The sequence below is a fragment of the Nerophis lumbriciformis genome, linkage group LG05, assembly GCF_033978685.3.
Source record: "Nerophis lumbriciformis linkage group LG05, RoL_Nlum_v2.1, whole genome shotgun sequence".
NCBI classification, from domain to species: domain Eukaryota; kingdom Metazoa; phylum Chordata; class Actinopteri; order Syngnathiformes; family Syngnathidae; genus Nerophis; species Nerophis lumbriciformis.
In genome coordinates this window covers 43,957,833-43,974,717 of record NC_084552.2, presented here as the reverse complement: position 1 = coordinate 43,974,717, position 16,885 = coordinate 43,957,833, and the positions used below count along the sequence as shown (strand labels likewise).

Here is a 16,885-nt window from a genome sequence, read left to right as displayed (position 1 = left end):
TATTCCACACCATTGCACTATTTTTTTATGTCCACATTCTTGATAGGCGGTAAGCCCAGCAAAACATCTTTCATAGAGATGAAATCCCCAGTGCGTATACTGTACTGTACACACCAAGGGAGAAGTTGTTTGCTCTACCGTGATGGTTGACATGTATACACCTGTTGACCCCAAATATGAGACAACCTATTTTTATGTACTGTATGTGTGACAAAGAATAAACAAATTTAAGACGTTGCGTCCTTTTTAATAAACATAAAAAGGTTAGAACAGCAACAGTCACGCCTTTATGTCTTTGTGTTGTTTGAATGACACGTTCAGAGATGTGTTGTCCTCGTTTATCCGTCCAAAACAACGAGGCGTGATTATTTACGACGTCTTTTTGCATGAAGACTTGACAGATCATTTGTCTTGATAAGCTGCTGCTTTGCATTAAGCTAATTTGGCCGCCACAATATTCTGATCTAATTTGCAAATTGGGAAAGAGGGAGGTGCTGCTGACGCACCGTCGTTCAACAAAACGTTCCAAATTTGCATTTTGTGGGTCGCTGGGTTGGTAATATCCAAGATTAAAATCCATCACATGCACGTAATTAATGGCGTGTCTGAGGTGAGAGTCCAAAAAGGTCGTTAGCGACAGACACGATACAGGTTTTTATTAAAAGTTGAGGACAACAACAGGTAGTTACCCTGTCCTCTTTTGTTTTTGTTTGTTCCAGTTTAAAAATAAATGTGCTTGTGTTTTTCGGATTCAACTTTCAACATTATTCACAATGGAGATCTCTGCTAAATGCGAAGAACGATACATTTTTAACAACACAAGTGGCAGAAATGGAGGATGCTTTACAGTACCTGTATAATGGAAAAATAAGCTATTTATATGCTGAATTGTGTTTCATTTGATCTGTTAAACCATATCCAATTCGCAAAGTATGTGAAAATATCAACAAAACGCCACCATTTCAAACGGCCATTTTAAATATTCCGCTTCAACAGAGTTAGTCAATTTCCATAGATATGATGCCGTCACTGGGGAACTCTTCTGCACTTTGCCCATATCAGCTGATCAGTCATACTGGAAATACACAAAAAATGGGAAAAATCTGCGGTTTATCATTCACAATCCCTATGTAAGACACAAAAAGACGCCAGTTGAAGCACATTGTTCTTTTTTCACCCTTCGTGTGGATTATGATATATTATTCATCTAAACGGGAAGATTTCAATATCCCACCCGTCAGCATCCCAGTGACAGCAGACATTGTACAGCAAGTGATTATTATGTTTTTAGGTTGTATTTCTTGTTCAGCTATAATACTGCATGATGCTCATATGTTTCACTTAAGTTGCTTCTGTTTGGCACACAGCTTCTAAAACTTGTTGCTCATCCTCTGTACATTAAGGTTGAAAAAATAAAAAGTTCTGGATCATCATTTGTCCCAAAGTAATCGTTGTCGCTCACAAAGTATGTCGTCAGTAGGTTTGTTTTTGCTAAAGGTTGAAGGTATTTCCCACCAGCATGTCACGGATCACGTGACTGCTCGTGCTCATTATCTAAATGATTTGGGAATGTCCGTGAAATATTCATAATTTTAAACATATCTATTCACTTGCAATTTTTGTAAGTTTTTTGGTCTTATAAATCAGAAATATATGATAATCGTTTCAATATAGAGGCGACCTGGTTTTCTATTATATTGGTACTTTAATAATTTTTCAATGACTTTCACTCTTTATCCCCAAAAGTTAAAAATAATGAAAAAGTAGTACATTTAAATTGTCCAAAATAAAAATTATATTTCTTTACCATGTGTTATTAAAATGTATAAGTCTGGATTATTCTTATTTGTGGTTTATTCATTGTTTCGGGCTATTTCCGTCTTTTTTTTGCGCTAAAAAAAATATTTTACGCCGCTTATCCAAGTCTGGGTAACCTCCTCTCGTTCCACGGGGGAGACACCAACGCATTCCCAGGCCAGCTGTGAGACATAGTTCCTCTTACACTATACACTCTACAAACATATATAAAGATGTGTTTATTCATAGTTTTGATCTGTTTTAATTTTATTTTCCTTGAAAAGTTTGTCTGATAAAAGTTCGTTAGTCCGTCCGTCCCCCTCCCTCTTTCTCTGTCTCTCACCCTCCCTCCCTCCCTTCCACCTTTCCTGCCTTAATCATTTATGTACATTTGTAGATTTTTTTTTATAACTTTTCTTTCAATTGCTTTTTGGTGTGGACAAATGTATTCGCCAAACTTTTCCTGGGTTTGAGTACGGAAAACAACAATTATTATTTGATGCAGGTCAACCGATGAGGAGCATTCTACGGGACAACGAAACCTTCTCAGCACATTTGAACTCAAAAGAGCTTGGAGACGCCCAGCAGAACTTCCTGCAGGACCTGGACCTCAGGAAAGTATTTGAACAGGTGAGTTTTTTTTTAGTGTTATATTTTCATCCATCCATCCATTTTCTACCGCTTATTTCCTTCGGGGTCGTGGGGGGTGCTGGACCCTATTTCAGCTACAATCGGGCAGAAGGCGGGGTACACCCTGGACAAGTTGCCACCTCATCGCAGGGCCAACACAGATAGACCGACAACATTCACACTTACATTCACACACTAGGGCCAATTTAGTGTTGCCAATCAACCTATCCCCAGGTGCATGTCTTTGGAGGTGGGAGGATGTCAGAGTACCCGGAGGGAACCCACGCAGTCACGGGGAGAACATGCAAACTCCACACAGAAAGATCCCGAGCGCAGGATCAAACCCAGGACCTTCGTATTGTGAGGCAGACGCACTAACCCCTCTCCACCGTGCTGCCCCGTGTTATATTTGAAAAGCTGACTTTTTTCATGTTTTTTTTAATCAAAAATAAGTTGGACAAGCGGTAGAAAATGGATGGATGAAGTTAGTAATAATCAACGTCATTATCAGGTATTTTTTACTGATGTATTTAATGTTAAAAAATAAGTTACCCATAAAAACCAAATTAAAAGCTACAAATTATTGGTTTTTACTTCCCCCAGATCTTACATAATCGTTGCTGTTAGTTAGTTAGTTAGTTAGTTAGTTAGTTAGTAAAATAACTCAAAGGGTTATGAGCGGATTTTCATGAAACTTATAGGAAATGTGTGAAATCGGATGAGGTGCAGACAGATTAGCTTTTGGGCCTGATCTGGATCATTTTTACTACGTTATCTTCCATTTATGTTTGTGTGTGTGTGTGTGTGTGTGTGTGTGTGTGTGTGTCTGTGTGTCTGTGTGTCTGTGTGTGTGTGTTCTAGCAGCCCCTCAGAGACAAAGATAGTGGAAACAGGCGAGAGTGTTCACTCCGTTTCTTTCATTTGCTCTTGATAGTTTAAAAAGTTACGGGCAGATTTTAATTTCACTTTCAGAAAATGTCCTAAATGGGGTATGAGACAAGTGACTACATTCGGGTAGGGAATCGAAAACTGGTTCTTGTTCAGAACCGTTTCCCAGTGTATCAATTCCTTGGAATTGTTTGCCATTTTCGTCGAGCGGTTCTCTTAACGGTTCTTCCGGGTGGGGATGATGTCATTACGCAACATGCGTAGTGACGTCAGCAACATGGCTTGTTCCTCTGTGGAAAAAATGCACCAAAGTTGCCGACATTTTCCGAAAAAAGACCGCAACAGCGCTACTTTTAGTAATTCAAGGTTGCTATTTCATAAAGAGGAGGTCATACGAGCAATATGCTGAAACATTTGCACAGAGCATAGAATGAATGTCGCCTTTTTGAACCGCGCCGATCTCATTCCAGGCAGCAGCAGTCATCTGACGTAAATACAACAGGTACTAATACTGCTGATAATGTTAGTGCTATTAAATTTAAATAAATGCCTTCTCATCGAGATGAGCATGAGGAAACATATTCTGACTGCTCTAAGCGCCGATTAAATGTCCACACGTTAGAGGGTAGTTTGATGATTGCATCTGCCATGTCACGCAAAAGATGATCGTGGTTGTCAACCGGTTTCCCAATATTCTTCAGCGCCAAGCGTATCTGTTCTAACTCCGCGGGGTTCTTGTTGGCCAGTTGATTCTTTTAAGGGGCAGCTGAGCCGGGTTATGACCTCCAAAGCAGACGGAGACAAGTTCCAAAAAGAATAATCAAGTAATAAATAATAATGTTTAATAACAAAAAGTGCACACATCTGGAGTGGAAAAAACAGAAGGCACACTCAAAGAATGGAAAACAACGAGACAGATTCACTGGGATAGGCAGATGTCTGGGAGCCAACAGGAAGTTATGAACACGGAAAGTGAGTGGGAAACATCCTTGATGAGAGTAAAACATCGTACAATCAACTTGCAAGGGGTGGATTGGCAGGGAAGTTCAAGTAGGCCAGATGCAAATAGGCTGCAGGTGTGTGAGAGCGACTCCGCCCCGGAATCCCCAAAACCAGGTACTGCAATGGAAAGCAGATAGGCGGCAGAAAAGCACACCACACATGCGTGGTTAAAACGATTTGCACGATTAATCTTCTTTTACACATAATTAATGCAATAGTTTTTTTGTGACTAATCTGATGCCATAATGGGTTTAACTTTAACCAACCTAATTTACATAGCAGACTCCTTTGTTTATCTGGTGATTCACATGCTCGGAGGTGATCTGGGTTCGCCATGGCAACATGAGAGACCTGTGTGTACCGTCAAAAGCTCAAATTGCCAGATGTTCTTGCTTTAAGTCACATTTAAGTCCGTATTGGTAAATTATTGTTTTTAAGATACTGCTACAAGAAGTATTGTTGGAAAAAAGTGTTGTCTAACCTGCAATGACAATGCTGAACTGGGCCTAAACTTACAAAATCTAATCAAATACTTATTTTCCCCACTGTATGTGAGGATAAAAGATAAACATATTAAAATGTATGAAAACTCCCTTTGGGTTCCTTGGGAGGGAGCAATCTCCAGTACTCAAAATAATCTACAAAAACAAAGCCTGCTTTATGTTTGTTTACACGCATGACACACAAAATGAATTAAATTGCTCCTCCCAATAGTTGTTAACACTATAACCATCACCCTGAAATTAAATACAAAAGCCAAAGTCTAGTGGACATAAAATCAGAGTGGTCATTTTGTAGATAGCACAGCAGAAAAGAGAAAACATGTTTGGTCGAATCAACGTCCAAATTGACGCCTGCCATTCAGTAGCTCAGCGATAAACTCTTGACTTTCTGGCCTTGTCCTTTCATTCATGTTGTTGTTGTTATCTTTGTCAGCCTTAAAGTCTTGATGTTCCTCCTGCAGCCATTTGCTGACGGCTGCATCATATCTTGTCCTGCTGTATTCTTTTTTGATTGTTCAAATAATCACTCCTGCAAACCTCCCTGCCCTATCACTTATTTATTGGATGTGTTGTGCCACATATTTTCCCTTCCAAAGATAAACTCCAAAAGAACAAAAATAAAATGCAGGGGGCCTTGCATGAAATCCCAGCAGGATTTAAAAACAGAACATGAATATTTCCGGGCCGTGGCATGTATTTTAACAACACACGGAAGTCAACATGAAAATGAGTTTTGAAGCTCCTGCTATAAAAAAATAACTCTTGTACAGTTACGTAAAGTATATATACAAGTTAAATAGGGATACAGATCCCTACTAAATACTGTATCTATGATTCAATATTTTTCGGGGGAAAAAACCTGTTCAATCCTGGTTCATTTTTCTGTACGAACCCCTCACATCACATCAAATAATGTAAAGACATTATCAAAACAGCCAGATTAATTTATTTAAATGACATACTTTTTTACTTGAAAATAACAAAAACTGTCAAATATAGATTTTTCTTTTTCTGTATGAAGTCCTCCACATCACATCAACTATGTAAAGATGTCATTAAACAGCCACGTTTATGGATTTTTTTCATGGTACATACTTTAACACTTACATAAAAAATACTGTCATCATGTTTTTTTCTGTATTAACGCCTTCACACTACATCAAATATGTGACAATGTCTTTAAAACAGCCACATTTATGAAAACAATATTTCTTTAGTACATAATTTCACACTTACAAAAAAATGTCAAATCTTTTTTTGTTCTCTATGGACTCTCTCACATCACACCAAATATGTAAATATGTCATTAAAACAGCCACATGTAATAAAACGATATCCTTGTAGAACATCCCTTTACACTTACAAAAAACAACAAATACTGTCGAATTGTTGTTTTTTCCTGCATGAACTCCATCACATCACATCAAATGATAATTTTAAAAGGGACATCTTCATTAACCCTATATTTAGATACACTGCTTTCAAATTTAGTTTTTGGATTTGTTTTGTATTTTTCCTGTATTAATTCCAATACAAAACATCACATAATGGGAAGATTAAAACATCAGCTATAACAAAAACGTACAATACAATACAAATATTGCTGTATGAACTCCGTCATGTGAAAGAGTCATACAAGTAGTCACATTTACAAACATTGTTTATAGCCTTTTATACATTAAAAGTTGGTGAAAATGTAAAAAAAAATCCCCACATTTTCCTAATTGATATTTGTTAGACTCTACTCACATTCTTTTGTTGAACAGTTAGAGGTCCTATCTTGTGGAATATTACACAAGTGTTTATTAAAACAGGTCACTGGTAAATGTTACAGCGTTGGTCTATTTGTATTTTGTATTTATTTCATTGCACAATATAAACAGTACAAAAGGTAACATTGTTGAAATACATAAAGACAAGAAATGAGTAATGAGAAATACATTCTCACCTAAAGCAGTAAATTAACAAACAAAATTAAACATAGTATATAAAAAAATAAGACAAGTAGTCAACCTTGTGTGGATTGAGTCTAGGTGTGTGTGAGGAAGTATAGGGCTACATTATAAGGTAGAAAAAAATGGAGAATGTTGATTCATCAGGCTTGTCCTTAATCTATGTTTAAAATTTCTGAGTGAAGATGAGGAGTTTGCAATACATAGGTGAGTATTCCAGAGTAAAGAACCTCTGTGTTTAATGGAAAACTGGCTACGAGTGATACGGCCAAGGATAGGACGGAGATGATCAGTTTGTCTGGTATTATGATCATGAACCTGCGAAGTGATCTTAAAATAATCTTTGGAAGGTGTAGGAAACGTATTAGGGAGCTAAGTACATTTATAGATAAAAGAAGAGGACTGAACTGTGTTGATATCATAAATAGTACATTTAGTTTCCTAAACATAGGAGCAGATGGAGCCAAATAGTTAGGAGGTAGCTAGTCTTACAAATGTATTTTGCATAATGATTAATTTGTGTAAAGTTGATGGATATGTACTAGCCCAGACAATATTGCAATAGATAAGATATGGATACATTAAACTGTAATAAAGAATTAAGAGGCATGCCTGATGAACCAAACTCTTGATTCTTCTGATGATACCAAGAGATCTTGACACTTTGTGGGTTACTGAACCTATGTGTTCTGTCCATGACAATTTTTCGTCGACTAGGATACCTAGAAATTTGGTAGGTGAAACTTGACTAATTTCGATTCCTCCAATAGAAATCTTAGCACTCTGTTTACAGTATGTTTTGTTTTTGCTTGAAACACAATAACGTTGGATTTTTTTTACATTTAGTGATAGCCTTTTAACAAGAAACCATTCAGATAGCCTGGCTATACCAGAATAAGCTTCCCTAATGAGGTTTTCAAATTTCTTGTGAGTTATGATCAAATTTGTATCATCAGCAAGCAGAATCTGTGTAAAGGATGAAGATACAGCAGCCAGGTCATTGATGTAAATGAGAAATAATAGGAGTCCAAGTATAGACCCCTGAGGAACTCCACATGACATCTCACTCACTCAACAACATTATTGATTGCGTACATTAACATCACTAGGAGGCGCCTCCACAAGAGCAAGCTACCGCAATAATGAGGCCCCCTAAAGAATTACCCACTCTCCTTTATAGCAAAAGAGCAGATGAATTCAATGGGTCAACGAGTACATGGTCACGAGGGTGGGGGCCAGTCCAACGAGGTGATGAAGAGGGAGATGCTTGAGTGGCTCTATCCATTGATGAGGGGAACCTTTCTCAAAAGGATGTGTAGCTAATTACAAATATTACAAATATTAATATCCGATATAGAACGTTTGTACCATTTTTTTTGCTATTGAAGACCAATTAAACTTGAGGTTATATTCGTAGATATTATTCTTTACAAGGTATTAGGCCTACCAAAACACACATCAGTGTCTCCAAAACAACAGCTGATACAGGCAGGCCTGACGGTCAAAGATGAATCACAGTTTGATTAAAATAATTTGCTCAATCATTTTCTTCAATTTCACTGTAAGCAGTATAGTGCAAAGTTAAAGTTAGACTATTTTATTGATTTAAAGTTTAAATTTGAAATTCTGACAATTTGTTTTTAAAATTTGTGTTTTTTCTTTAATTTCTTTTTGTTGGACAATTGCAAACGTTAAAATGTGAAACATGTAAGGCATGTATAAAATAAGACCAATTATCCCACATATTGTCATTGAAAGTCAGTATTTTGTTTTGTTTTGTTAGTAATTTGTTGTATATTCTACAATTAAGTTGGTGACCTATTTTTACTTGTGCAATGACAATAAAGATTATTACATTCCACTTGAGTGACAATTGAAAATATTAAAAAGGTGTGTATGTGAGTAATACGTGATTTACCGTTTTATATTTTGATAACTTTGGATTATTCAATCAATCAATCAAAGACACACAAACCAAACCCCTACCTTCAACTAATTCAAGACGGTTTCTTAACATGCCTGCAGGGAGGGCATCAAATGACCCGAGGTTACGTTGAGTATCCATCCATCCATCTTCAACCGCTTATCCAGAATCGGGTCGTGGGGACAACAGCTCTAGCAGAGACCCCCAGACTTCCCTCTCCAGAGCAACATTAGCAACTTACTCCTGGGGAATCCCGAAGCGTTCCAAGGCCCGAGAGGAGATGTAATCCCCCCATCTGGTCCTTAGCCTGCTGCGGGGTCTCCTCCCAGTGGGACGTACAACGGGGACCTCCCTAGGGAGACGCCCGTGAGGCATCAGCACGAGATGCCCGAACCACCTTAGCTGGCTCCTTTCCAAGCGAAGGAGCAGCGTCTATCAGCTTGTTTACGCGATCTTATTCTTTTGGTTGCTTGTTTACGCGATCTTATTCTTTTGGTTGCTTGTATACGCAATCTTATTCTTTCGGTCGTGACCCACACTTCATGACCATAGGTGAGTAGGAATGTAGATAGCTCGGTAGACCGAGAGCTTCGCCTTCTGGCTCAGCTCTCGTTTCATCACAACAGTGCGGCAGAGAGACTGCAATACTGCCCCAGCTGCTCCGATTCTCCGGCTGATTTCCTTCTCCATCTTTCCCTCACTCGTGAACAAGACCCCGAGATACTTAAACTCCTCCACCTGGGACAGTGTCTCGTTCTCTACCTGGACTGTACAAACCATCAGTTTCCTGCTGAGAACCATGGCCTCAGATTTGGAGATACTGATCCTCATTCCAGCCGCTGAACACTCGGCTGTGAACCGATCCAGTGAGAGTTGAAGGTCACAAACCGAAGGTGCCGTCAGGAACACATCATCTGCAAACAGCGTTGAGTAACCCAAAGTTATTTTTCTAACTTTGTTCAATGTTTCACTATGGGAAATACGACCTTCTCCTGGATTGTAGCCGACAAGCTAAGCTCCCCACAGTTTATGCTATGAAGCTCACACATGTGGTAACGCCTTTGTATCCACCGCCGTGTGTGCCACAGACGGCCCAGACACATCTATACAATAAAACTTCATAAACGTGTGAGGTGTAGGCTGCCGCACAGATGTCTTGTACAGACACCCCTCTAAACAAAGCCCATGATGTAGCCACACCCCTAGTTGAATGTGCCTTCAAACCTGGAGGGAGTTGCACTCCCGTACAAGTATATGACAGCAAAAGGGCCTCTACAATCCAGTGAGACAGCCTCTGTCTAGAAAGTGGTTTGCCTTTATGAGGTGTGGCCCATGACACAAACAGCTGATCCACTATTCTGACCTCCACTGTTCAATGCCCTAACAGGGCACAACAAGTTAAACCCCCACTCCTCCACTGATGCAAATGGGGGAGGATGAAAGGCCCTCAACCCCACAGTGCTACACCTATAAGATGAATCCATCACCTTGGGCATAAAAGCAGGGTTAGGCCACATGCAGACCCTCGTCAGCCCTGAAGCAAATTGTAAACAAGCTGGGCTAATCGAAAAAGCTTGGCCGTCACTCACACGCTTTGGTGTAGTCAAAGCTGAGAGCAATACCGTATTTAAAGAAACAAATCTCATTTCCACAGCATCAATTGGCTTGAATAGATGTGAAAGGGCCTCCATTACCACAGACCGATCCCACGGAGGAACCAATGGCCGAAAAACCGGGAGTTTGCGACGTGCCCCTTTCATAAAATGGCATACTAAAGGGTGCCACCCAACTGGCTCCTCTCTAATGTCCACATGGCAAGCGGAGATGGCCGCCAAGTATACCTTGATTATGGAAAAAGCCGTCCCTGTTTTCATCAAATCCTGCAGGAAACACAACAGGTCCACCACTGAGCACTGAAAGACATGATGTACCAAAAGGTACACCATTCTTTGAAAAGCACACCACTTGCAGTTATACAAGGAATGCATGGAAGCGGCTCTTGCACTCTGAATAGTGTCAATGACTCGATCAGGCAAACCTGTAGAAGTTAAATTCCACCTCTCACGGGCCAATCTCAAAGTGCTACCCGATTCAGGAGTGGATGGTAGATCACCCCTTCTCTTGAGACAGTTGATCTGTGTGAGCAGGAAGAGGCCAGGGTTCCCCATCCAGAAGTTGCACAATCTCGGCGATCCAAAGTTTGAATGGCCATCCGGGTGCGACCAAAATCAGTGACAGGCCCTGCTCCCTGACTCTGGCCAGACTGGTGGATAGTAGGCTGAGGGGGTGTGGGGGGGGGGACACATACAGCAACACATCTGGCCAGGGATGTGCTAGAGCGTCCATTCTCATTGATGCACCCGCGTCCGACAGGGAGAAGAACAGAGGACATTTTGCGTTTGTCCGCGAGGTGAAGAGATCTATGGCTGCCCAGCCGTATCTGCACCATGTTTGCTCCCCCACCTGTGGATGCAGAGACAACTCCCTGTACAGAGGGTCTCCTCGTGACAGAAGATCCGCCCCCTGGTTGAGCACTCCTGGAACATGAGTCCCCCAGGAGCCTTGTGCTGCACCATAAGCGCACCTGCTGCACGAGCCTGTGTAAGCGAAGCGAAAGAGTTCCCCCCTGGCAATTGATATACGCCACCACAGTTGTGTTGTCTGTTTTACCAGAACATGCCGACCCCTGAGATACAGCAGAAAGTGCTGCAGAGCCAGAAAAATGGCTCAAAGCTCCAATACGTTTACGTGAATCCAAGCTAGTTCCAGACTCAAACACCATTCACAGTCCTGCCCAACAACGTAACTCCCCAGCCAGACAGGGACACGTCTGTTGTCATGGTAACCCTGGACAACACTGCCCCTAGCGGGAGGCCTGCCGCAATGTGAGCTGTGTCCCTCCACGGCTGGAAGGCTGTCACCGCACCTACCGTGACTTTCACTCTGCATGCAAGATGCAGGTACAGCCCATATACCTGTGCATGCCCCGGTGTGACGTCACCTCTCGCGACAGAAGGCAACTGTCCCAATAGCGGAGCGTGCGCTCATCCTTGTGGTCCAGCGGGACCATGACAATTTGTTTTTTGTTTTGATTGCAAGTCACCCTCAGCTCTTGGCTTGGCTGTGGTTACACAAACTTTATCAACTTTAACAAAGGCGATAGTGCTTGGTGAAACTGAATCAACTGTGGCCCTGAAACCTCTATTTTTTGAACGCGATCCATTCTGAAGCATGGGTGTCAGGCCACTGGATGCATAGCCTGGAAGCAGCCCACTTACAAACATCATACAGATGGCTGTCCCCAGGGGACGCTGCCTCTGTCGTGCTGGGGGACCTCAAAGAGTGGAGGCATGTTTGAGAGATCATCGTCCGTCATGTCCTCCCAGCTCTTAGCAACTTGCGGAGGATGGACGGCGGCTGTGGTTTTAGGAGAGGGCAAACAAGGGTCCTGACCACCTGACACAGCCACTCTGAGCCTTCTTTCCAGAAGAAAGAAGCTTTAGTGATGCACAGTTAAGGCATGACTGGGTCCGCCAGCGACGTCTGAGCATGTTTGGTGCCCATGCAGGCTGTGCACATCGAAATAGAGGCCCCGCTTGACGCAGGACACAGGCGGGATGCAGCCTCTTTAACCTTTGGTGGGGACCAGAGCGTTGACATGACGCAGGAATATTGGCTCGTTCGTTGCTGCGAGGTGTTACCCTGAGTTAGCTTAGCACACAAGTGTCTGTTCTCTGTGACATGTTAACAGCGCTCCACGCATGTGTCCGGTTAGCAGTCAAATGCTTGCCGGGCTGACAAGGCAGCCTTCACTCAAAACCTTTCGGGTGTAATGTTCCACTTGGCTAACCGCCCCGATGAATTAATACCGAGCGGTAAAAAGGAGGCTGCTTGTCACGACACGGCCGCTGCCCCGAGAGCAGTGAATAAAACAATAGCAACAGAACAATCAGCCGTCCGTAAGTAATGTAGATAACTGCGTTTGCGACGTTACCTTAACGGCTCGTCCACTGTTAGCTTGGACCAGCTGAAAGAGCTTAATGCCGTTCCCTCACAGGAAGAAAGTGAGAATGAGTTGTAGGGAGAGGTCTGTGTTGTAATAAGGGGCGTGCCCCAGGCACAGCTCGGTCTTCCTGACAGACGTGTCATTGGAGCATAGTGATACACGCCCAAGGCGATATCCCATAGTGATACACCGAAAAACCCCAACTTATTTTTACACTTGTAGTACACTGCAAAAACAAATCTAAGCAAGATTAAATGCCGGAAATCTGTTAGTGGCCATATTTGTACACATACACCCTTAATGGATAGTAAAATGTAATGGCTAGTAAAAGGGTTAAGAGCATGTGTTTAAAAGAAAAAACTATTTACACTTGCATTGCTGGAGGTTTTAAAAGTAATATTATTTCATAAACTTGGTATTTCATGACATGTTTACATCATGATGTGAAGTGAGGGACTACATACAGACATGTCTAACTGTCAAGAAAAATATGATTAACTTTTTAATTTGAAAAAGTGTTTTTAGTTCATGATTTTATTTTGTATTTACTCCATCAGCTACCTTTTGAAGCTGCGGAAATATCGGCGCTGCTTGCAAAAACCACATCAGATGCACTCCCAGTGCTGGAGGAGGTTAGCATTCCACTCATTTTTTTTATTTTTTTTACAGCATCTTTTATTTATGATAATAACATTACGTGTTTTTATTCCGTAAACCAGGTGAGACGTTTGCAGAACTCCGGAATTCTGCAAGTGTCTACTCGGTGGGATTTCCAAGGGGACATGATTGGCAGCATCAATATGCTTTTGTGTGGAAGGCAGCTTGACTCCAATTCCACCAACGTGACCCTCGCTGCCCCAGAGACAAGACGAGTGCTTAGCAACCAGTCCGTCTCCAGTGAGCACAACACTTCCAGTAGGTGTTATACTTCCTTTGTTATTTTTGTCAATGTCTTCATAATATACAGTACCAGTAAAATGACTGAGACACTTTTGTCTTATGTTAAATGTGAAAGTGTCTCCAAACTTTACTGTAAATGTACTGTATGTGCATTACTTGTGGGGGTGTTTACTCAGAGGGGAAGTGTACTTGTGAGGATTTAACAAATGACCGGTTTGAAAGTGTACGAGCGATAAAACCAACTCTCTCACACCTGCTCCTCCATTCACACCTGAGACCTTGTAGCACTAAGAAGTCACATGACACCGAGGAGAGAACATGGCTAATTGGGCTTATTTTGGACATGTTCAATGAAGCCGGGTACAAACAAAGACAATCGGACTGTTTTTGTCCCGATTTCCCACATTCCGACAAAAGACAAAATTATCCTATGGCTTATAAAGTTGTCTTTATAGAATTGTCCTGTCGTCTGAGGTGTGTTAGGGGTGAATTTGTCCCGATAATTGGCACACAGTTTCTCTGTCTTTGAGTCTTTTTAAATGTATTTCAGTAGAGCATTTTTCAATGGTGTTTTTTCTTTCATGGTGTGGTTTAATTGAAAAACAGACAGCCATTTTATACAGGCAGCATCATATATATGTGTATATGTGTATATATTAGAGATGCGCGGTTTGCGGGCACAACCGCGGAGTCCGCGGATTATCCGCGGATCGGGCGGATGAAATTAAAAAAAATTAGATTTTATCCGCGGATCGGGTCGGGTCGGGTGGTTGAAATAAAAAAAAAAAAGATTTTAAATAGATTCAGGCGGGTGGCAGTTAAACCAATTCGGAAATATATATACATAGTTAAATGTTGTTACCCACATACGAAAAACGAGCAGGCACCTGCAGCATATGCCACAACAGAAGAAAAAGAAAAAAAAAGAGATGGACACTTTTACGGAGCGGAGAAGGGACGCCTCGCCGGGGTCCGGGACCGAGGCCCCTTCCCCCGAGAGGGACCCACCGGGAGCCGTAGCTGAGGCGATCCGCGAGAAGGGCCCGACGCAAGTCCAGGGTCACCACCGCGCCCACCGCACCGACACCCCGCCTAGTCCGCCTTCGCCGCGGCCGGCGTCACGCGCAGCAGGTAAGCAGCTTACCTGCCCGCCACCTAGGGTGACCAGGTGTCCGGATTCAGGCCGGACAGTCCGGATTTTTAATGCCCTGTCCGGCGTCCGGCGCAGCTTCAAGCTGGACACGTATTTGTCCTCCTTTTTGAGGCACTAGGCTTGAAGAGCGGAGTTTTTTCATCTTTGCTGGGCTGCAGCGCGATAGCCAATCAAAGACCGTAAAAAATGCCCCCAACGCAGTAACGTATCAAATGATTGGCTAAGAGCTGTGTCGGATACAAATCTGCTTATCATTGGTTAAAAAAGTAAACAAGGGTCCATGTGCTGCTGCGGCATAACATTGACAGAAAGTTAGCATCATGCCAAAACGCAAGACCTCGTTTAATTCTGAATGGATAAAAGAGCACGAATTTATAACGAAAAGCAGCCGAGACTCATTCCATGGCTTCTGCACACTTTGTCGATGTGATGTCGACATAAGTAGTCAGGGGAAAGCTGCAATTGAACGGCATGCGGGTACGGATAAACATAAAAGTAATAAACATGCGGCAGGTACCTCTTCAATGAGGACATTTTTTCATGAAGTTTCGTCGCCCCTGGATGACAAGATAACTGCTGCGGAGCTGTGCAAGGTGTACCATGCTGTAAAGCAGTGGTTCTCAAATGGTACCCTGGGGGTATGTAATGTAATGTAAGTTCATAAACTGAACATCAAATTAAGTAGGCTATTCCATTCATTACCATAAACCCAGAGTTTCCCCCATGCCATGATGGTTTGATCCTCACTAAAATGTCTGTCAAAAAGAACTGTGAAAAGAAATGCAACAATGCAATATTCAGTGTTGACAGCTAGATTTTTTGTAGACATGTTCCATAAATATTGATGTTAAAGATTTCTTTTTTTGTGAAGAAATGTTTAGAATTAAGTTCCTGAATCCAGGTGGATCTCTATTACAATCCCCAAAGAGGGCACTTTAAGTTGATGATTACTTCTATGTGTAGAAATCTTTATTTATAATTGAATCACTTGTTTATTTTTCAACAAGTTTTTAGTTATTTTACATATTTTTTTCCAAATAGTTTAAGAAAGACCACTACAAATGAGCAATATTTTGCACTGTTATACAATTTAATAAATCAGAAACTGATGACATAGTGCTGTATTTTACTTCTTTATCTCTTTTTTTCCAACCAAAAATGCTTTGCTCTGATTAGGGGGCACTTGAATTAAAAAAATGTTCACAGGGGGTACATCACTGAAAAAAGGTTGAGAACCACTGCTGTAAAGCATCACCAGTCCTACAGAAGTTTAGACTGCGGCATGAAAGTGGACCGGGAGATTTTCAGTGACTATCCCACAGCTAAAGGGATGGCCTGTGGCCGAACAAGAGCCAAGGCATTGTGCGAGAACGCCATCGCTCACTATTCGGTACAGGAACATACCGACTACATAAAAGAAAACAACCTACCCTTTTCCGTAGCAACCGACGCCTCAAATAAAGGAACAAACAAGTGTTTTCCCATTGTGGTAAGGTATTTTCACTTTGATGAAGGCATCCAACATGTCCTGTTGGATTTTTATAGTGACAGCAACGAAACGTCAGAAGCCATAACAAACCAGCTGCTGGCAAAACTTGAGATGTCTGGCTTAGAGGTGAAAAACATGTCTGCATATGCAGCAGACAATGCCAGTGTCAATTGTGGCAAACATAACAGTGTATCAGAAGCTGAAACTGAGCCAAAAAGATGTGCTCCCTGCAAACTGTTTGGCCCATATTCTGCATAACGCAACCAGATATGCAGCAAGCAGCCTTGATGTTGATGTGGAAAAATTTTTGTGGCATTTTTTTTTAATTATATATGTTAACTGCATTTAAGTCCACACATGTTATGCTTTGTGGCACTCTGCACTTGAAAAGATCCATCTCAGTGGTCACTTTTTGAACACCACAATGTATTGAATAAATACAAATACTGTTAACAAACACTTGACTTTAATATTTTTTCCTATTCAGCCACACAAACATCATCTTTAAACCACTCAAAATTGTACTATAAATAAGAGTATACCAGAGTCCTATGTACACCATAGTAATTTATTGATATGCCGCATAATGTCCTCCTTTTTGGTGTCATGGAAATGGTCACCCTACCGCCACCCCCGTGGCC

At 41.5% G+C, this 16,885-nt stretch overlaps 1 protein-coding gene across 1 annotated transcript in view; it reads left to right on the top strand.

Annotated features, from left to right (window-relative positions):
- LOC133605614 (phospholipid-transporting ATPase ABCA1-like) overlaps nt 1-16,885 on the top strand; it is a 212,824-nt gene that overhangs the window by 60,868 nt on the left and 135,071 nt on the right. The window contains exons 8-10 of the mRNA XM_061958842.2: nt 2,303-2,427; nt 13,260-13,334; nt 13,422-13,617. Coding sequence (XP_061814826.2) covers nt 2,303-2,427; nt 13,260-13,334; nt 13,422-13,617 — 396 coding nt within the window. The remainder of the gene's footprint in view (nt 1-2,302; nt 2,428-13,259; nt 13,335-13,421; nt 13,618-16,885) is intronic.